The sequence below is a fragment of the Typopeltis vanoorti genome, chromosome 12 (genome assembly GCF_054136105.1).
Source record: "Typopeltis vanoorti isolate ZY-2024b chromosome 12, IOZ_Tvanoo_1.0, whole genome shotgun sequence".
NCBI classification, from domain to species: domain Eukaryota; kingdom Metazoa; phylum Arthropoda; class Arachnida; order Uropygi; family Thelyphonidae; genus Typopeltis; species Typopeltis vanoorti.
Window position 1 is genome coordinate 133038456 of NC_143560.1, and position 24615 is coordinate 133063070.

Consider the following 24615-nt stretch of genomic DNA (forward strand, 5'->3'; position numbering starts at 1 on the left):
TTGGAGTACCTTTCCATCAATTTAGTACACAGCTGGTAATCTTTTAATCCCAAAATGCATGACTTTACACTTTTCCACATTGAACTGACATCCATTATCTTTTGCCCATTTTACCAGCTTATTTAAATCATCCTGCAAACTTTCAACATCAGCTTGATTTTTTATTGCACTACACAACTTTGCATCATCAGCAAACAACTGAATATCTCCCTTTAAGCCATTTCCTATATCATTTATATACAAATTAAACAACATTGGCCCAAGCACAGAGCCCTTTAACAAACATCAGTTTGTTAAAGGGCTCTGTGATCACATTTTATTAATTTACGTATGTACAAAGTGATAAATGTCATGGATAAGGGACAAAAGCTTTTGATAGATTGCCACACGACAAGTTAAATAAATTAAAAGGGATAGGATTGGATAACAGAATTCTGAGTTGGATTGGTGACTGGCTGTCAGATAAATTTCAGAAAGTCTGAAAGAGGAAGGTCACCAGCAGCATGCTGGTGGGATCAGTTTTGGAACTATTATTGTTGTTGTTCAATTTGTATATTAATGATATTGGGATGGGTTAAACTGGTGATATGCAGCTTTATGGTAGATGATGCAAAATTGGGGAGAGCAATGCAGAGTCAAGCAGATATTACGGCCTTACAGGACGACTTGATGAGATTGCGTGAATGGGCAGATAAGTGGAGCTTTCAGTTCAATGTTACAAAGTGTAAGGTTTTGAAAGTTGTAAATTAAAGATGCCAAGAAATTATATTCTTGGTTTAATCCTTTATCCAAATGTAAGCAGACAAAGTTTGCGCCTGAAGTAATTTCAGGACTGGGTAACTCGTATATTGAAGCTAATGACTTCACATCACTTGCCTTACAGGATGCAAAGTATACACTTGGTGGGAAAACTACTCCCTTTATCTCCTCTACACCTGGTAGAGGAGATGAGAGATCTGGGAGCGGTGGCAGTGGACAAGGATCTAAAATTCTGAGGTCATACTGCACAAGCTAAGATGAAGACTGCATGTCACAGTCCTCATCATTGCACATTGAATACTGGCAATAATGAGGACTGTGACATGCAGAAATAAAGAGGTTATAATGCCATTGTATTAAGGACTCAATCAGGGCTCATATAATTTATCGTGCACAGATTTGGTCCCTGGGTTTTCATGGTGACGAGGATATGTTGGAAAGGGTCCAGAGAAGATTCACAAAGGTGGTCAGGTCTTTAGAATGTAGAGTATGAGGATAGATTGAGAATAGGTAAACTGCAAAGACTTATGAATAGAAGGAGTGGGAATATGATTGAGACATATAAGTTAGGCAGGGGGGTTGTTATCAAGCTGTCATGGAAGAGGTTTTTCATAAAAAATGGGAAAGGAGGGGGTAAAACAAAAGACCATCCCTGGAAACTGTATGAGGGTGTGAGAGAGGAGTGAAGAGAGCAGTTGGTGAGTGGGATGCATTGCCTGAGTGTGTTGTGAATGTAGACACATTAAATCAGTTTAAGGTGCAGTTGGATGAGCTTGTGTGACAGTGTGTACCTTCCACAATGAGTCTCTGACTCCATGGAGTGTAGATGTTAATAATAATTTTCTCTATCTTTTCAACCTAATTCTGCCTCTCTCATCGAGCTATCTTGTTTTCTTCTACTGTCATTCTTGACCAACTTAAAAGGTCCTCTTTTCTTTATACCTTTCTGGGATTCATGTCAGACTTTACTTCCTGTCCATTTTCAATGCATGGCCAATCCACTATCATTTGGTTTCTGATTTCATTGGCAATACTTCTTTTACTTTTTTTCTGTTTATACAGGGTGTCCCAAAATTCATGCAAGAAGTAATTTTGATAGAAAACACAGGTTTTTAATTAAAAATTGTAATTTCTTATTGATTCATAAAGTATACAGTATAGGGTCATGCATGGAATAGCATATCGGGTAAATGGCCTCCACGGCTTTGCTGGCACATACGCACTCTTTTGTCAAAATTTTCCATGACCATTTTGCATAAATGGGGCTGAATTTCATTGATACAGCGCTCAATTTCCTCCTTCAAGGCATGGGTGGTCGTGGGCTTGTTGGCATAAACCTTAGACTTCAAAAAACCCCAAAGAAAAAAGCCCAACAGCGTTAAGTCATATGATCTGGGCGGCCAATTCTGATCACCAAAACGGGAAATTCACGACCAGGAAATGACTCATGCAGTAACTGAATTGTTTCTTGGCTGTATTGCATGTGGCACCATCTTGTTGAAACCACATGTCGTCCACATCCATATCTTGTAATTTAGGCACAAAAAACTGGATTATCATGTCGCGATAGCGAGCACCATTAACTGTTATTGCCTTATCAGCCGCATTTTCGAAGAAGAATGGACCGATGATGCCTCCAGCCCAAAATCCGCACCAAACAGTGACAGGTTGTGGATGCATTTGTTTCTCAACAATCACTCGTGGCTTTCCTGAACCCCAAATTTTGTCGATTAACGAAGCCATCAAGATGAAAATGCGCCTCATCGCTGAAGATGATTTTGTTCGAAAAATAAGCATCCACTTGTTGTTGTTCCATAATCCATTCAACGAACTCTCTTCGCTGTGTGTGTGGTCAGTAGGCTTCAGTTCTTGAGTCAACTGAACTTTGTAAGCATAAAGATGCAAATCTTTCGTGAGAATACGCTATAGAGAGCTTCTCGAAATGCCCAATTCAAGACCACGGTGCCAAATTGATGTTCCTGGACTCTCAGCAACTCTCACGAACTGCTTTGATGTTTTCTGTTGAACGACTTGTTGAAGGACGGCCAGAGTATATGAGATCACTAATTGATCCAGTTTCCTTGAATTTTTTAATTAATCTTTTCACAGTTGATGAAGTTAAATCACTATTCCGACCATATTTTGTACGAAAATTGCAAACTGTAGCTGCCAAACCTTCATTATTTTTAAAATATTGCTCAACAATGAAAATGCGTTGTTCTTTCGTGTAGTGCTCATTTTTAATAACCCTGAACTGTCAGCTGTCACGCTGTCTTTTTTTTTTTCTCATTGGAAACACTTTACCGCACAAATGGCGGTAAATTTAAATCTTGCGTGAATTTTGGGACACCCTGTATAATTCATCATTTATTATATTCTATGGTCAAAACATTTTACACAAACATTTAGCTACTTTCTTTGTCAATTTCATTATCTCTGATCAATATAATAATAATGCCTTTATTTTATTATGTGGCTCCTGCTTATAACAGATTATTGCTATTGAAGATTGTAATTTTAGTTTTATTATGACATTTGATGTTGCCTGTGTAGTCCTGCAGATATAGCATTTGCTACCATAGTATTAAGTTGCCATTTTGTTTTTCTCATCCTTTTAACTGGTTTCAAGTTAGTTCATCTTTGATAATGGCAAGTAGAATTTTCATAAACTCATGTTTTAAAACCCACAACTGAATGAAAATTAACTGTAGAACTCACAGTACTTCAAACAATAATATATACTGTTAGGAACCATAAGATTGCAGCAGCTGTCTGTACTCTTTATTTACTAAAGTATGCCTTTACTAAACAAAAAAAAAAGGCATCAGAAAATTTTTTAGCATCTGAATATTATATACAGAAATCATACAATCATCTTCTTCAAGTGTCATTCCCTAGGAGAAGGTTCCAACCATACAATCATATGGAAGCAGTATTTGCTTTTGTCAACTACATATGCTCACTTCAACTATATATGTTGGTAAATTTTAACTTCTGTCTGGCATTTGCTGTTCAATTTAAGAGCTTTGTTACGTTTATATTTATTTTGAGTTCATTGTTCCAGCTGTCATATATAATGCTTCCGATTTTGATTATTACCGGTGTTTTTTAATATGTTAAAACTAAGTCGTAGTCCAGATCTTCTAACTGTGATGTGAGAATATATTTTTATTCCTCTCCTTATTGTAACCTCTTTTTTCCATAATCCAATTAATGATTATGTTAAAAAGTACCCAGATGTTATACATTCCTGTCTTACACCAGTTTATATGAGACACAAACTGGTGTAAGATTCTAATATTGAGTGTTATGTAATAACACGTATTTTACTTTCTTTATATTTTTTTTTCTTCTCTTTATCAGGAATTCCAGAACATCTAATAATTATCCATGATCTTTTTATATACATCAAAATGTTACAAAAAAGTTTATAGTACTGAAGTAAGCTGGAGCTGCCATAGCTAAATTGGTTTAGACAAGCCCTTTGGACAGAAAGATCTGGGTTTGACTCTTATCTATGATGCAAGTTCTTTATCAGCTGTTTTCAATCAAATGGTGAGTTATATAGTCTCATATGGAGATGGAAGGTTTTCCCCCTCCTGGAAACACAGGTTTCTCGTCCCTCAATACCAGCAAACCAGCCCGATGAACAAATCAATATGCAGACATAGGCTGGCATGGGAATAAGGACTAACCACTCTATTCTTATTCTATTGAATTTGGTTTTAAATGTCTATGCAGTAAAGTGTGGGCCTTCATGTAAGCATAAATCAGAAAGTAAGCCAATTCCCTCTAATTTTCATATTCAGTAAGACTACCTTTCTTTGAAAGTATGCTTATCATTGCTTCTTTCCACTGTCCAGGTATCATTCCATTATTCAACACTAACTTTATTTTTTTTTAGAACACTTACAATTTATCACCAGTTTCTTTAGCTTCAAGTATCTCTATTGCTATACTATCATTGCAAAATGACTTCATTCTTCAGCTTCTCTATTCTGTTCATTTTTCTTTTTCATTTTTAAATACCAATTCTAATATAACAGCTAAATCCATACTTAGAGGGAGTTCTTCCTCTATCATATATATCAGTCATACTGTTTTGTACATTTAAAATCTCATCAAAGGATTTCGTAGTCATTCAACAGTCTCATCCTTTCAATCGCAGCACACCTTTTTTTTTTTATTTGTTATGGCAATATCCTGTTGCCTTCTTTCAGAGCATTTATTTATTTATTCATATGGCATGAATAACAAAACATGCAGTACAATACACTGTCACTTTAAAAACATATAAAATTAAAAGTCAAAAATAATTTTAAAAACCAATAAAATTAAATGGTTACATCCATATTGGTCAGATAGTTCATAGTTTTGGGTGTAGCACTTAAAAAGTCCAATTTGTCTCCTGAATATGGTCTGCGATAACACTGAGTCACAATATAGTCCACAGTTTGTCTTTGAGCTCCACAATCACAATACGGGGATGGTCATTTACCCCATTTAAAAAGCCTGTCCGTACATACACCATGACCAGTTCATATTCTATTAAGCTGAGTCCGGGATTTTCGTGGGAGGTGTGAACAAGCATCAAAACTTTCTTGTAATTCTTTGAGAGAAAATTTTGTGATGTCATCTGTCTGGCTCTCCCACTGTTTTTGCCACTTTTGCTTCAGGTCAAAGTTAGATTGTAGTAGTAGTTGGTCTAATTGTAGTGGTGGATGTCTTGATCTCAATCATCGTACACTTAAGTCTGGGAGAGCTAAATGTATTGGTAGGGCTGTGTTCTCCAAGATTTTATTATATTCCTGTAAGAGAGCCTTAATCAGCACATACTGTCACTTCATGCAATGCTCAATGCGTTTCTATATGCATAGAACAAATATATTTCTCAGAACTTTATTGTAAGCTTTTTTAAAATTTATGAAATATTATCAACAATTCCTGATACACGCATTTTCAAAAGATATGCAGGACACAGTGATAGTCCTAAATAAGTAGCTCAGTGGCATCAACGTGTACGTCCACAGTATTAGGACATCCAAAGAAAAACCTAATTTCAATTCTAGTCACTGATTAGAGGAACTTTTTCTAAGCCTTTCTTTGACCAGTTCCCAAGCTAGTCAATCTCTGGCATGGGCAAGCAGGTTTTTCATCCCATAAACTCAAAAAAATCAACTGTAGAACCATGCTACTTCAGATAATAAAAATGTAATATTAGGATTAGAAACCAAGAGATCGTGGCACTTGTTAGCTGCTATCTTCACTGGATGCCATGTATAATCAGTGATAGTCTTGGGTCAGCTATATCTAGCTATTAGTGGAGACTGAATTGTCCCCTTAGTCTCCAAAAGGAAACCAAAAGCATTAGCAGATTTATATATATATATATATATATATATATATATATATATATATATATATATATATATATATAAAAATCTGCTAATGCTTTTTATATGTAAATGCTTATATATATATATATATATACAGGTATACCTTGGTTAACGTTACCTCTGGTAACAAAGCCAATATAACGAAGTCCGCAATTTCAAGACCCATTTTACATAAAAATATTAAAATTTTAAGGTCAACGCCGGCAATCATCCGATTAGCGAACAACAGCGACTCATCGCATACTCCCAAGCTGTGGGTGTGTCTGTTTTAATAGTTTTGCGCGTCATTTGCATTAATTTAGTCGTTGCTTAAACTTCGTAGGTTGCATTTCAGTGTGGTGCATGCATTGCAATAAATGACGTATGTTCTCTGATAGCAGTATTGTAGATTTTGTAAATATTAATTGATATTTTGATTTTCTACCCATTTAGTTAAAATGTCAGAATCAAGGAAAATAAAAGAAATTTTAAAAAGAAATTTAAAAAATATGCCAGAATTCACATAGTGTAAAATTATCAGGAGAAGCTGCAAATAAGTTTCCAGAAAAACTAAAGGAAATAAATGAACATGAAAAATTGTCACTAAACTTGGTGTTCAATGTTGACGAAAGCAGTGAGTTCTGGAAACAGCAACCATCAAAAAGCTTCATTTCTATTGAAGAAAAATCAGCAGCTGGGTTCAAAGCAGCCAAAGACCGTTTACCATTACTCTTTCGATCAAATGCCTTTGGCGATTTTAAATTAAAATTGTTATCAGTTTACCATTCGGGAAATCCGAGGGCATTAAAAGGTAATATAAAAATGAATTTACCTATAATATGGAAAGCTAACAGAAAAGCATGGATTACCAAGGAGTTATTTAGTGATTGGTTTGTTAACCATTTCTGTCCAGAAGTGAAATGGTATTGCCAAAGAAATAATTTTGAAGAAAAAGCTCTTTTGTTATTGGACAACGCTCCGGGACATCCTACTGATCTTAATACATTAGACATGCATTCCTGTCAAATTGTCTTTCTTCCAGCAAACACAACTTCCCTGATTCAACTGATCCATCAGTTGAATCAGGGAAGGAATAGCAACATTTAAAACTTATTAATCTGCATGGTACATTACGCAATTTAATTGAACTAGAAGATAAAGAGCAAATGTCAATTAAAACTTTTTGGAAAAACTACACCATTAAAGACGCAATTGAAAACATTAATAGTTCTAGGAAAGAAGTCACTCAGAAATGCTGAAATGGAGTTTGGCACAAATTATAGCCAGAAGTTGTACTTGAAGGGGAAAATAACATTCGAGAGATTAGAAATTAAGTTATCCAGATGGCTCAATTAATAGGTTTTGAAAATGTCAACGAAGAGCATGTAAGAAATTTATTAATGGCAGAAGATGATGGTTTTTCAGTGGAAGATTTAGAAAAACTTGTTAGCAACGAAGCCAAAGAAAATGAAGACAAAATTAAAGAAGTTCCTATCGAAAAAGTGTTAGCAACCAAAGATTTAAAAAGGTGCTTGAATGACATTGAAAATGTTTTAAATTTTTTCAGTGAAAATTATCCTGATTTAGGAAAAAGTGTTATTGTTCAGCGATCAGTGTTAAATGCAATAAATCCGTATAGGCAAATGTTAAATGAAAGAGAAAAAAAGCATAAACAATCAACTTTAGATTCGTATTTCAAAATGTCATGATTTTATCTTTGTTTGGTATGTAATACTGACTTTTTATTTAAAAAAGCTTTTCTTTTTCAAAAAAAAAGTCTTGCATTTTCTTTACGTACGAAGGTATCCCTATTATGCCATAGTATTTTTATCTCTGAGAATGAAGTTTCGTTCAACAAAGTAATTTTGTGGAATGCATTCTCTTCGTTAATCGAGGTATACCTGTGTGTGTATGTGTGTGTGTGTGTGTGTGTGTGTGTGTGTGTGTGTGTGTGTGTGTGTGTTAAAGATGCCAAGCTATTTTAAAACTGGTTTTTACTCCATTTCCCAAATAAGCAAATAGACAAATAAGTCAAGTTTGCACCTGCACGTATTGCAAGTCTAGCTGACCCTCAAAGTAGTGCAAGTCAAGGCACCTCATCGTAAAGGTAGAATAAGCTCTAATCACCATTCTTAATATTTATTTACCCTTAATGCACAGCCCATTTCCTTGAGGAGATGTATGATGCTATGTATTAAAGGCAAGGGGCCACTATCCAGACTGGTTTCGACCTTTATTGAGGTCTCATCAGTGGATTTTTCCTGAGATTTTTATTTAATAAGGTTAAAACACCTTATGGTAACTTGTTCTGGTAAAATACTTATAAGCTCTGTATTACTAAAATCTTGATATTTCTAGCCTGGCTCCCACCGATGAGACCTCAATAAAGGTCGAAACCGGTCTGGGTAGTGGCCCCTTGCCTTTAATACATAGCATCATACATCTCCTCAAGGAGATGGGCTGTGCATTAAGGGTAAATATTAAGAATAGTGATCAGAACTTATTCTACCTTTACCATGAGTTGCCTTGACTTGCACTACTTTGAGGGTCAGCTAGACTTGCAATACATGCAGGCACAAACTTGACTTATTTGTCTGTTTGCTTACTTGGGAAATGGAGTAAAACCAGGTTTAAAATAGCTTGGTATCTTTAACATTTATTATACCCAAAGTAAAATACTTTATATATAAAATAATATATATATATATATATATATATCAGGGGTGAATATTCCAGGTGTGCTATGTGTGCAGCGCTCATCCACTGAATAGCAATATTACGATTTTTGCATTTATCCCCTAATTGTTTCCATACGTCGTTATTCCTTAAAGTAAACACAATAGAATAATGCTTCTTGAAAAGAACACTTTTTGATGCATAAGCACTGCATCGCATTCGCGTTAATACCACAGGTGTGCATTCAAAATACATACACCTTTAAGCCCTTTGAAAAGATGTACAAATGGCGTAGCAGGTCAAATTCTTAGCGTTCTAGTAGTTTTAAACAACTCAGAAGGCAAGGCAGGGCGAGCTCTGAGACAATAGCACCTAGAGCCTGTGATTAGTTGATATATCAACCAATCCCAATGAACGTTGTCATGAGTTGCTGTTTTTGTTTTCTGAGTTTCATTTGTTTTACGTGTGTGAAGTTGAACTGACGTGACAGCAAGTTTTTATATACAATATAGACAAGTTTTTAATATATAACTTTTTAATATACAATATTTAACTTTCATTAATCAACCTCGCTAACTTTTTTAAATTATTGACTCATAACACACACAGCATACCAGGTCACTTGTGCTTACAGTTGACAGCACCACTGCCCTTTGATTTGAAAAACCTGGGTTTGAATTTTATCTAATATGTGAAGAACTTTTTATCAGAGCCTTTAACTGAAGGTGAGTTAGCTGATCTCATACAGATGCGACATGGTTTTCTTCATGGAAACTTGAGTTTTTCATCTTGCAAAACAGAGAAACTGATAAGAAGAACACCTACAATAAACAGACATTATAGTCTGAGATATCAATGAATGTTAATTTAACCTAGGATTTATTTTAAAAAAGATAGCAGGGGAATTACAAATTGCAGGATACCAGTGAAATCTAAACAACTAATTGTAAATTACTAAGATCTTGATTATTTACTAGAGAATTACTGCAAAACCATTACCGAATTCAAAGCAGACGTGGAAATGGCCAAATGCAAAATCTTGTCTCCTCCTCAGATAGTGAGTCTATGGTCCCATTCTAACATTATTACATGGGTACCTACATGGAGTCAGGTGAGTCAGAAGATTCATTATGGAAGATCAGCACTAACCCTTATTATTCACACAATAACTATCATATTGTGTCTAAAACGTATTTATTGTCAGAGCATTCACAACTACTCTGGGAATCCATTCTGCTCGTTAATCACCCTCCAAGTAAAAAATCTAGTTCACACACACTTACTAAACACACTCTTCCAGGTGAAACCCTTGCTCTCTTCTTGCTCCTGAATTCAAAAATTTGTTTTGTGTTAGTCTTATAGAATGCATTTAGTAACTTATAAGTTTCTATCATTTCTCCTCTTAACTAAACTCTGCAACCCACATACCTTCAATCTGTTCTTATAGGGAGCATTCTACAGACTTTGTTAGCAGCATAGTTGCTCATTCATCTCCACCATATGGTACTTTCTAGTGACTGTCTGTCTGTCAGCCACCCAACTATTTATGCTACCAGCTTCATATCTATTCCCATTTCCTCAAATTTATGCAATAATTTTCCATGCAGTATTCTGTCAAATGCCTTTGCAAATTCCAGCAGTATCATGGTGTATCCATTTCCTTTATCCAGTATTGCAGTCATTTTATTATAAAATGCAAATAAATTACTAAGGCACCTACCTTTTACAAAACCATGCTGCATACTACAGAGTATCATATTCCTCTTTGCCAATCCCAAATTTTATCTTCAATCAACTTTTCTAATAATTTAATCACCACTTCAGAGAAACTAATTGGTCTATAATTCGCTACTTCTTCTTGGACCACCTTTATGTAATATATTTGTTCTCTTTCCATTCCCTTTGTGGCCATGATATGGCTGAGTGTGACTTAGCTTGAACAATTTTGTCAGTCACTGCCAGCTGTGTTATATATTTTTGAAGAACATGGGCCGGCATGCTATTCAATCCATATGCTGTATTCACATATCTTTTAACATACAGCAATGGGACCAGAGAGCATGTTGACCAGTGTGCTATAGAAATATGCAATGTGGCTGGTGGTGCTTCTGACAAAAATGTTTAGGCTGCATCTTGTCCTAGCAGGATTTCAGGGGAGTGGAAAGAGAGCAAAGATGGTACAAACATATTTTTATTTTTAATTTTTCCAATTACAATACCCTCACACTAGGGCAATAACTAGCTCACATCACCTGCATGCACGCACGCACACACACACACAGTGTGTATACCATGTATGCCTTTCTTTACTTCCAGTTGCTATCTTGTCAGCCCAATCTATGTTGCCATTTAAAATCATCCATAATGATTACCCTTTTCCTATCTGTTTGGCTAATTTGTGTATACATTTCCTGTTCACTACCTTCCACATTACCGTCCATAGCAATGTCCAATGAAGTATTTCATTCTGTTCATCTCTATCTCACACCACACTGCCTCAAAACCACTCCCACTATTTCCCCTTGCACCTCTACCTTGCATAGACAACTCTTTTTCTCTCATCAATAGCACTCTACCTCCCTATTTACCCTTTCTATCTTCATGAAATACATCATACCTTTCCATCTCTATTCCTGTGAAGATCACACCCTCATCCTACCATGTCTCACTTATGCCAACAATTTTTGGGTGAACAAACTCAATCAGTCGAACCATTTCTTTTCCCTTAATTCTGATATTTCTAGCACACAGCATCTCATTCCTGGATCTATAACAAGTTTCACTGATACCACTTATTAGATGTGATTGCTCCATACTTTCTTCAAGCCATTTCTTTTTTTCCTTATTCATCCCAGAACCTTCTTCAAATCCAACTGTACAGCATATTTTGTCAGTGACAATATCATTGACAAAAAGATTAAAATCATCAGTCCTAATACTGATTCCTTTGGAACTGAAAAAAAAAAAAGGTATTAAAAGATAAAAAATATACATATGTTATTTAAATATAAAACACTAACTTTTCACATCCTTAAGAATAAGGATGTGAAAAGTTAGTTTTAATCTTAAGAATAAGATTAGAACTCATTTAAAAAGCTATATAATGGAGATCTCAAACATAGCGAACATATCCAGTCAGACAACAAACTTCAAGGTCTTTGACTCTTTGAAGAAATGGTCAGACAACATTTCCACCAATACCAACTTCACTATCATACACACAAACATAAGAAGTATAAAAAACACTGGCTTACATTGATAACACAGCTCAATTATACCATGATAAACATAGATGCGCTAATACTGACCGAAGTTGCAATAAACGACACAGAAATTTACGCATACAACATAAATAATTAACAAACCTACAACTTATGTAGACCAAACAAAAGAGGAGGTGGCATTGTGGCATTTATCAAAGAAAAATACAATGTGACAGAAAAACAAACTCACTTCGAACATGCGAAACACTAATTTTGGAACTCACAAATAGCCACAATAGTATCAAATACACAATAACCACAATATACAGACCCCCAAATAATAATCCACTCAGTTTTCTTCACGAATTAGAAACATGGCTAAGCAGCATCGAACACCGTACAACACACAGGCTCATCCTAATAGGAGACATTAACATAAATACGCTTGACCACACTTCTTCAACCACTAACACATATCTAGATATACTAAGTCAGTACAACATAAACCCTACCATTAACTCCCCAACAAGAGAAGAAATACTCAATAACTCACTAACAAAATCATGTATTGATCATATCAACATACGGGCTCCCATCCATACATCATCAGTAATTAATGTCAAAATTGCCGATCACTACTTTGTCTCAACTTCGTTTTATTACATTTGCTACCCCCCCCCCACCACCACAAAAGTCGACAAAACACGATCATACTAAAGAGCATTGTCGATAACCAAGTAAAAAATACAGACTGGAATTCTCTACTTAAAATAAATGATCCTGTAACATTATATGAGAATTTTCAACTAAAGTTCACAGAAACATACAAAAAAGCAACAAAACCTACACAAATGAGGCGACAAACAAACAACAATCCATGGATAAATGACGACATACTAAATACTATTACTGTAAAAGAAAATCTAAGGAAAAAACTTAAAAAGTCACCCAGTAACACATTTACAAGCCTTATACAAAAACACAAGAAATCAACTAACAACAAAAATTCGTAGGGCAAAAAGACGCTACTACTTCCAAAAATTCATGGAACATAACAATAACATTAAGCAAACATGAGCTACACTCAACGAAATGGTAACTCAAAAAAATAAAACTTCAGCACAAGATTTTATTGCAAAAAGCTTCGGTCAGGATACAAACCAAGAGGAACTAGCAGACTCATTCAACCATGCTTTCACAAACAACATCACACAACTCAAAAAAGACAAACTACTAATGATCAACAAAAAACTACCGACACAAAGTCAACAACAAACGATGTGTTTTCCACCCGTAACAAAACAGGAACTGAAAGAAGCAATCCTACAACTAAAACCAAAGACCACTCCAGGAATAGACAAAACAAGACTCAGAAACCTTATAACACACTTTGAACAAATAAATCCAATACTTTTGAAACTCGTGAACATAATATTCAACACAGGCATTATTCCACAACAACTAAAAACTACAGTAATTACACCAATATACAAACACAGCAAAAGAAATGATACTCAGAACTACAGACTAATAGACCAGTCATCTCAAAAATTCTAGAAAAAATAACACACACCAGACTACAGAACTATTTACAGAAGTACAACATCATCTCGCAAAACCAATACGGCTTTCAGAAAACAAAAAGCATTATTACTTTATTAGAAGACATCGCCGACACAATAAACAAAGCTCTCGACAAAAACAAGTACGGCGTCCTTATACTGCTGGACCTAGCGAAAGCATTTGATACACTTGAACATGACATACTACTCACCAAACTATACTCAATAGGTATAAGAGGAACACTGCATACATTGTTCAAGAACTACCTCTCAAACAGAACACAAGTAACAAAAATAGGTACATGTCACACAGTCGGAGTATACAAATAAAACACTGTGTACTTCAAGGTGGCATATTATCATCCACTCTATTCAACATATACATTAATGATGTTCATAACATATCCATAAGAAGTCAAATATTTCAATACGCAGATGACACTGCACTACTAGCAATCCACACAGACATTAACACAGCTCTCTGCAAAGCACAACAAGACCTAAATGAAATCACAACATACTTCCACCAAAACGCAATTCTAATCAACGGCACCAAAACACAGATGTTGATAATACACAACTCAAGAATCATACGCCCCACATTATTATCGATACATTGTCACACATACCGCTGCATTAACAACAAAATTACCTGCCAATGTTCCGAAATCAAACCTGGAATACACGCAAAATACCTCGGTCTCTATACAGATTCCCACCTTAAATGGACAAAACATATAGAATACCTACACGCCAAACTCCGGATCATCGCAGCAAAACTCTTCCAAGTTAAAGACATTATTCCATCCAACATAAAAAAACTCCTATATCACGGTATCTGCGGATCCCTACTCAGATACGGAATAACAGTCTATGCAAATACATCAAACAGCCACTTAACAAAATTAGAAACATTACACAGGAAAATCGAGTCAACAGTGATCTGGACATCTTACACACAACAACCGATATCCGACAAGCACATGGCAATACACATAATTCTGAGTATTAAAAACCTGAAACACTACATGACATTAACAAGGAATTACCTCAACATCACCTATCAAAATAACAGAGACACATATCATATAACACGACCCACAACAACTCTCTACATCCCCACACCCTTCAACAACTCATACGGTCGGTTCTTTTGTGAGATTACATCAGATACCCATGCAACTCAACACCCTACCAAGAAATTTAAAACACGTAGATAACTACAGAACATTAAAAAACGAACTCTGGAAAATATACCAACAAAGTTAAGATACCATTAACGCTAATATATACATCGCAAATCACTAGCATCCAATGCCTACATCCCATACATAAACAGTAGCAACAACATAAATAGTGAAGGCTAAATCTCACTCTCTTCATAAAAGCTAACCCAAGCTTCGAAGTAGGTGGGATTACCTTGCCTCACTCATCTGCAAGTAATCCTTATAAACAAATGCAGAAATTTGTTTGTATAATCACTCTTTCTCAAACTTTGAAAAAAAAAAAAAAAAAAAAAAAAAATACAAAAAATTCTGTATAATCTTCATTGTTAATATTAGAAGAACACGTGTTGTAAATACGTAATATAAAGGCAAAAAAGTATTATTAAAAATTTTAATTTAAATCCAATGTAGAAATTGTAGCACTTAGTGCTGAACTCTGTAAAAAGTATAAGATGCAATGTCACACAAGATGTTTATTGTATGTATAAATATTTTAGCAATCAATAAATTATCATTATTATTATTAAAAAAAAAAATATTGACATTTGACCTCCAGGGAGTCAGGGACTCACTGTGGGAGGTACACACAATGCTCATCCAACTGTGCCTTAAAATAATTCGATGTGTCTATATTCACAGCACACTCAGGCAATGCATTCCACTGACCAACTACTCTCCATGCTTTATGCTCCATGCTCACACCTGCTTTATGCAGTTTCTAGCAATGGCCTCTTGTTCTATTCTCCCCCCACACTCTCTCATTCTATGAAATAATTCTATAATATTGTGTAGTTAGCAAGGATGTTAGAACTAGGTTTTTTACTTGGGGAGTGGTGAATGAGTGGAATAAGCTGCCAGAGTTTGTTGTGGGTGCCATGACTGTGAATGAGTTCAAAACAAAGTATGATAGATACTGTGCGAATGCTGAATAGTTCTTGACATGATGTTTAGGGCCTCCCTCGATGAGTCTAAAGACTCCTTGGAGTTGCCCATAATAATGATAATAATCATGTCAACCACTACTGTGAAATGGATCTTGCTTAGAAGCCCTAGCTAGGGTTAAATATAACTAAAAGTCACTCAGAATTAAAGGCTGCCAAGTACAATAGTGAATGATTAAGTAAGTTCTCCACAAGCAATGATATCTCTCATGGCCCAATGAATTAGTCTAGTGGTCACAGAAATTTGAAGTATACGTTCAATTTTGTCCAGGCTAAGAAGGTGCCAGATAATCCATTGCCAGAAAATCAGTGGTGTAGCTGAAACTGTTATTTATTATTTGGAATACATATGAATGAAATAAATCAAAGAAAAAGAATGAATTCAAATATAAAACATTTTATCTTAGATACCTTACTCTCTGCAGATCACCAAGTGATAATGGGAACGACTGAGGACAATCTACAAAAAGTTGTATATAAACTGAATTTAATAATAAAACGATGTGTCAATTTCTCAAGAAAAAACAAATTAAAATGATAAGAATGCATTTGAACTGAACAGTACAGTAGTTCCCCCCCCCTTATCTGCAGGAGATGCATTCCAAGCCCCCCAGTGGATACCTGAATCTGCAGATAGTACCTAACCCTAACCCTACATATACTATGTTATTTTCTATACATACCTATGATAAAGTTTAATTTATAAATTAGGCACAGAGATTTACAGAAACTAGTAATAAAATAGAACAATTATAAAAATATATTGTAATAAAAGTTATGTGAATATGAATGAAATCTTAGCAACCTCAACATATGTTTTTTTATTCATTTTTTATTTTTTTTTTTAATGAAGTCAAGAACTTTCACCTTTTCACTTAAAAGGAAGCACTTTACTGCTTCTCTCTGGCATATCCAATTGCCAGCATCACTACTCTTGTGCTTTTGGGCCATTATTAACACGAGTACTGTGAAACTGCGACAGTCGATCTAATAAGCAAGACAGCTACTAAGTGACTGACAGGCAGGTAGCGTATACGGTAGTGTGGATACGCTGGACAAAGGGATGATTCACGTCCCAGGCAGGATGGAAAGATTTCATCATGCTACTCAGAATGGCATGCAACTTAAAATTTATGAATAGTTTATTTCTGCAATTTTCCATTTAATATTTTCGGACTGGGGTTGACCACAGGTAACTGAAACTGTAGAAAGCAAACCTACGGATAAGGGAGGGACTACTGTAATGGACACTAAAATAATCAAACAAGTCAAAAACTTGAATCATGTGAGCTTAAATTAAGTTACAATGAAGATTTAAACATTTCTAACAAAATTAACAAATTCTCCAAAGTAAATGGAATAATAAATATGATTAAAGCCAGCAACAGTTACAAAAAACAGACTAAAAATGTATAACATTTTATCAAAACCAACATTATTATATGGCATTGAAGCATGAACAATAAGAGAAAGAGTAAAGAAAAGAATCCTTGCAGCACAAATGAAATACGCGAGAAGAACATATCGAAAAAATGAAACCAAATATCTATAATGGAAACAATAGAAAAATACAGAACCAAATGGAAAGAGTATCTGGAACAAATGGAATATGATAGAATACCGAGGAAGATGATGATGAACTACAAACCAAAGGATTGAAGAAACTGAGGCAGACTGATGAAACACTTGAAATAGTCTGAAACAGGCCACCTGGTCCAGATTCATGAAAGAAGGAAGAATTATTATTAAGGACCCTCATGAAACCATAAGGCTCATCATTCTCTTAGATAACACTAAGTTTATGATGCCACTCATTAAACTTATTCACTGTCTGCACACCCCACTACCCTCTCAAGTAATGCATTCCAAGCTCCATGCAAAAAAAAAAAAAAAAAAAAAAAAAAAGCTAATTTTTACCCTTTAACTACATTTCCTTCTATAACTTTCAGGTATAGAAGGAAATGTAGTTATCCTTATCCTTGTTCTACTGTGAAAAATAGCCCCAGTAAATACCCCCCAACAGCTTAAATATCACAATCGATAACCTTTTTTGTCTTTTCTCCATCAAATTCAGCACTACATGTCCTCATAACCAATGTTCGGCAGTCCCAATATCAGTTTTGTTACTGTCTCTGTATATCCTCTCCAATGTTACTTCATCTTCAGATCCAAACAACCAGATCTGAGCAGTAATTCAGAGGTGATATGATCAGAGGGCTTATACAAAGAAATTACTACTCTTTTATCTTTGCTATTATAATAAATTATATAAAATCTTTGCAAGCTTATTATAAAATAATAAATAAGCTACGATCATTTTATCTTTTTGTATTTAAATTTTGTAGCCTTAGGAGAAGCATATGACAAGGTGCCAAGAGAGAAGCTATTCAATATGCTACAGTTGTGTGGTGTCAGTGGGGCATAATATCAAGCAATACTTAGTCTTTATTTGAGTTGTAAGTCAGCAGTTAGAATTGAAGGAAGTAAAGTAGGATGGTTTAATGTTAAATTTGGTGTCAGACAAGGATGTACATTATCACCTCTGTTATTCATCATCTATCTATATGGATCACATTATGAAAGAAAACAGTATTAAACCAAAATTGGAGATGTTAATGTGAGCTCTTTGCTTTATGTGGATGATGTTATACTTCTAAATAAATCCGCTACAAGTCTGTTGTAATAGATATGGTATGAAGGTCAGCAATAACAAGACAAAGACAATGAAAATAGACGGAAGCATTGAAAATATCAATATGGATACCTGAAATTTTGTATTTGTGAATGGAAAACCTATAGAAGTAAAACATTTCAGCTACTTGGGCATGATTTTTAGTGAAGATGGTAAATTAAATATGGAAATAGACAACAGAATCAACAAAGCTGGTAGTCAAAACACTAAATTAGCTGTATATAAGACGGTGTTCAAACCAATTTTAGCTTATGGGTTAGAAGTAAAACACTTGACCAAAGACTGGAGACTGCAGATACAAGTGTCTGTCCTGAAAAAGATTAGGGGTGTAAATAGATAGCATCAATGGCAATATTATATTAAAAATGAGGATATTAGGAAAGAACTCGACATTGTTAGCATACAGGAATGTGTTAGCAGAGCTAATCTCAGGTGGTATGGTCATTTAAACAGAATGGGAGATGAAAGATTAGCAAAACAAGTGTTCTCTACCAGGTTGGCAGGAAAAAGACACAGACGAAGACTAAGATATAGGTGGATTGATATGGTAAAAAGTGCCTTATAATATCGGTTCCCAACCGGTGGTACATATACCCCTGGGATTACGTGCTGGGACATTCAGGGGTACACGAAAAATAATCAGTAATGGCAGAAAAACAAGTAAAGTAAACAAAATGCAAAATGTTAATTATGGAACAATAAATGTTAAGTTTGAATCACTGCTAATGGAGACACTTCAAAACTAGCTCACATTAGCAAATGATGATTGGTGAGGGCATGGCTATGAACCCCTCTTCCCAAACCAATCTTCTACCAATCATTATGCACAGTTCGTGCTTCACTTTTGTCACCCATCCTTGTTTCCAGAACAATCGCGTGTTACTAAGAAAAAAAACCTTCCACTGACTAAGTGCGTGAAAGCAAGCTCAACAATCTCATCAACAATGTTTCAATCGGCAGCTAGTGATCAATATACCAATTATTACACACTTTTCAGATAACAGAAATAAATATTATTAATAATAATAAATCAAACGTTTCTTAAATACTTGATCATCATTATCAATATTTGACATGAAGCTATACTTATTTTTGTGTTACGAATATTGTAAAATTAAATCTGTGGTTCGTACTTTTAGTGTAGTAATTTTCCTTTCCCAACTCATTACCTCATTTCCACTATTTTATATTAAGATAGGAACTGAACAAAAGTGTCAGTATTTAAATAATGCTATTTTAAAAACAATGGGTACAATTTATAGAAATAGGTTTAAAAGGGGTACACAAGTGGAAAAAGATTGGGAACCATTCCCTTAGAAAGCAGAAATATAAGATCTGACAATGTTGGAGTCTTGACAGGTAACAGACTTATTTGGAGGAAAATTGTAGATAGGAAGTTAGTAATGATGTAAATTTTTCATTCAGTATTATCATATCCTGTACACCCCTTGAGGGTACATGTCAGGAATTTGATGATGATGTTAAATAAGCTACTTGCAAAAAAATTTGAAGTACTAATAAATGATATACAGTTTTGATGAAAAGAGTAAAAAGATAAGTGGAAAGCTTACTGTGATGATGATAATCATTCATAAATGTTCCAATTGCAATTTTTTAAAGCATTAGCACTATCCTTCCAAGGTCCTGCTAGTAAACAAAAACTGACTAACTAGATATCATCTGAAGGTACTAGGAATTCCAAGTAACAAAAATATCAAAAATGTGAATCATATGATATCTGGTTGAGCCTTTATCTGTGATGGTGTGAGGGACACAGTTGTGTATCACAATTACATTACTATCATATGCAACAGGTAAAAAAAAAAGCATTTAAGTATACTAAAACTACTTCAACATATTAAATCATCTCAAAGAAAATACTGCAATAGCATCATATACATATATGCAGTAATCTCAACAATCCAACCTTCCAAGAACCAAACCTGCAATTACCTAACCCTTAAATAGGTTAGAGTATCTGTCAATTTCTGATATAACCCTTCAAATTATCAAAAAAGCAAATTTGAGTTCTCAGTGAGATCAGATAAATAAGGGAATTACTGCATGCATAGATACATTCTCTCTTTCTCTCTCTCTCACTCACTGAGAGAGAGAGAGAGAGAGAGAGAAAATTAATTATAAACATAAAAAAAACATCCAGGAAGCCATTACCTGTCGTGTAACTGTTAATATTTCATTTGTCCAAATGCTCAATTCTCCTGTACCTGGTTGAGCTTCAAAATCATAAAGTGCTCTTACCTGAAAATGAAACACTAATAAGCTACACCATAAAATAAACAAATAACATTAGTCATGAATGTGTATATATGGTGTGTGCATGCACATATGATCTATATACCAATGTCAGCCAATGCACCATAGCTTGCACAAAAAATCTGACTATTCAAAGATTTTCAGTGAAAAGCATGAGTAACTTGTTTTTTATTGATTACAAATAGGCTATCCTACAAAAAATAATAAAATGTTAATTGATACTTTGATTAAATTAGCTTCACTTAAATTAGCTCAATGCAGACCTTCACAATTATGAGTAGTAATGCATATGGAAATCAATCTCAGGAGACAATGATGGGTATTCAAATCAACTACCACTACAGAAAACACCATTATAGCAAATTTGTTGACCATAATTATCATAGAGTCCCAATCATATACATAATACTATGCTATAAAAGCATTTCTGTACCATATGTATGCACACTATTTCTGTTGTCCCTACAAGTTTGATATAGTGAGTCAATTGTATCCGTTTTGGAAGCACGTTCCGTTTTCAGGAACGTGCTTCCAAAATTCTACAACTGAGCTGTAACCATTTTTAATTTATTTTAAATCCTTCATCTTCCTAATGTTCCAGTAGCTATATCATATAGTATTGTCGTAGTGGGGAATTAACTATTAGTGGAGTGGATGAGTGTATTTAGCGAAGTAGAGTAGTGTGCCCTCCCACGATGAGTCCTTGGGCTCTCTGGAAGTGCCACGTAATAATAATAATATCAACTGTACAGTTTGCAATATGGCACAGCTGTTTCCTATCACATCAATTAGAAATGGAGTTTCTAAAATGAGTAAAGAAACTAAAGTTAGTGAACCTGTTTAAGTTCATCAGCAAGTCTATCTAATTTGTTGATGAAAATTTTGATTTCATATTCATACAAAGTTACTCCATGGATGGTCTGAAGGTTACATTCTCTGGAAACCTTATTCTAGAAAACAATCATGAAACTTTTCATGACACTTCAGAAGCCATCAAAAAGCAGGGTGGCCACACACACCAGGCAATAAAATTCACCTACCACTTAGACATTCAAAAACATCTGTGTCAAAATGGGAGAACCAACAACCTGTTGGCTGGAGAGTGAAAATGCTATCTACTCAGCTAACTAGGTTTTTTTGATCTCAGCATCTTTGGAAGAGACTTGTTTTGTTTTGGAAATTATATATGTGTGTGTGTGTGTGTGTGTGTGTGTGTGTAAATAAGAGAGAGATTTAGTGAGGCTAAAAGTACAATAGTCATGAAAAAGACCATTTCAATTATTATACAGTATCTTTATGGGGTGTCCAGAGACTCATCACAGGAAACCCAACTATTATACACAAAACTTATCATACTTCTCCTTAAACTCAATCACTGTCAGGGAACTCGCAACTAATTCTGGCAATCCATTCCACTCATTCACCACGCAAAATATCTGGTGTCTGCACAATTCCTCCACAGATAGTCCCTAATTCTCTGACTATTTGTCATATATTAAAAAATTTTCTATGAATCAATTTTCAAAATCCCCTTGAATATCTTAAAAGTTTCTATTATGCTCCCTCTTTTCTGCTATCAAATAAACTTTGTAACTTTAATTGATATACAAATTAAAAACAAGTAATGTCCCTAATATAGAACTCTGAAGTATTCCACTAGTCACTCTCATTCTCCTGGATTCCACTCCATCATATACTAATCTCTGGTGTCTGTTAGCCCCCCCCTCCCCCCACATCCCATCCCATCCGTGCTACTAGCTTCATATCCATTCCCATTTGCTCCAACTTTTGTAACACTTTTCCATGTGGTATTCTGTCAAATACCTTCGAAAAGTCCAGCAGTATCATAGTGTAACCATTTCCTTTACCCAATTCCACTGTCACTTTATTACAAAACATGAATAAATTGCTGAGACAGGACCTACCCTTTACAAAGCCATGTTGCCCACTACAGACTATTGCAACCCTATCCACCATCTTTTCCAATATTTTCACAACCAACCATTCCTGATATATTAATTGGTCTGTAGTTTGCTATTTCTGTCTTGGAATCAACCCTTATACAACAGAACTATCTTACCCTCTTTCCACTCCCTTAGAACCCAGCCAGAATGAAGGCAGATTGGAAAACTTCATCAGAGGCAATGACAATTCTTTTGCACATTCATCTTGTACACAGGCTGATATTCCATCCAGTCCCACTGCTGTATTCACACTGATATTTTTTAATAGGTTGAACACTCCTGTTCATCTACCTTAATTTTGATATGCATCTGTCACAGAAGCAACTGAAAAATCTCCACTTGGATGATACACCTTTGCAAAATGATCACTCAACAACCCAACTATTTCTTTTGCCTCTATCATCTTCCTACCACTAGTATTGTTTAAAGTCATCCTACCATAGTCATTTTCCCTCTTCCTATCTTACGAGGCTGACTACCATGATGTGACTCATGGTTAACTATGGGGTAATGACATGTGGTGAAGATCCTATCTCTTCCACATATCGTCATAAGTATTCATGGTATTCTGTAAATCCGTGTGTGTGTTCATGGGACCAGTATGCTTATTCTGAGGGATGAAAAACATGATTTTCCAGGTGAAAAAACCCTCCATATGAGACCGGCTAACTCCTTTTTAGTTGAAAGCGACTAGATAAAGGTTGCTTACATCATGGACAGGAATCGAACCAGGTCTTTCCAACCAAAAGGCTTTGTTCATAATGACAGCTACGGAGGCTCTATTTCCCCTTTTACTTGCTATATAACATACACACACATACAAAAAAAAAATCTTTTGAATTTACTTCACATTTTTCTTTATATTCCCTCCCCAGTGTTTTCTTTTATTTTTTTTTTTTTGCCATGCTTGCTTAATATCTCTGCTCATTCACTTAATCTGCACTTGGCTTATCCTCCTGATCTTCAATATGCAGTCTGATACTGCTTCTCTGAACAATCCCTGACCACTTCCCATGCACTAATGACACCTAAGTGTGTCATGATTATCAGCTTTATAGTTCAACATAAACCCTTCCTTGACAGAGACTTCCATGTTTAGCAACTTCTCAGAACAAGACTGCATGGTCACTCTTTCTCTCTCTCTCTCTCTCCAATGGGAGGCAGAGTGTATACCTTGATTAATTAAATAAAGATGCCAAGAAATTATATTCTTGGTTTAATGCAGCAATGGGAGGCTGCATACTCGACTGGAGGAAGTAGGAGAGACAAGAGATCTGGAGATGATGATTGCTAGAAAACTGAAATTCAGGGAACATATTGCAAAGGTCATGAAGGTAACCCAGAGGATTGCTGCAATACTGAGAGGGATGCTGACCTCCAGGGATAAATGAGTTATCATTCCATTGTATAAGACCCTGATCAGACCACACTTAGACTACTGTTCTCAAATTTGGTCCTCAGGATTTGAAGGAAATAAATAAACTGTGGAAAGAGTACAGAGGCAGATAACAAAGATGGTTTCAGGACTGTACAATGTTAGTTATGAGGATTGGCTTAGGAAATGTGGACTGCAGATTTTGGTACATAGAAGGAGAGGATATGATATTGAGACTTTTAAACTGTTGAGAGGTAGTTACAGGGTTGACACTGGGGAGTTCTTTTGCTTGGTTGGTGGAAAAGCAGGAAGGAGCGATGACAAGGGGCCATCCCCTGGAAGTTACAAAAGGAAGCTGTGAGCAAGAGGGTGAGGAGTGGTTTCTTTGCGTCGAGAGTGGTTGAACAGTGGAATGCATTTCCTGATAGAGTGGCGAGAGCAAGAACGGTCAATCAGTTCAAGGAGTGACATGATAGACTTTGTGTTTCCTAGGAAGGATCTCCCATGATGAGCCTTTTGACTCCATGGAGGCCTGAATAATAATAATAATCTCTGTAAGTACATCATT

At 35.2% G+C, this 24615-nt stretch overlaps 1 protein-coding gene across 2 annotated transcripts in view; it reads right to left on the reverse strand.

Annotated features, from left to right (window-relative positions):
- SH3PX1 (sorting nexin 33-like protein SH3PX1) overlaps positions 1 to 24615 on the reverse strand; it is a 434063-nt gene that overhangs the window by 391427 nt on the left and 18021 nt on the right. For both annotated transcript variants that reach the window (XM_090401212.1, XM_090401213.1), the window contains exon 2: positions 20607 to 20693. In XM_090401212.1, coding sequence (XP_090257338.1) covers positions 20607 to 20693 — 87 coding nt within the window. The remainder of the gene's footprint in view (positions 1 to 20606; positions 20694 to 24615) is intronic.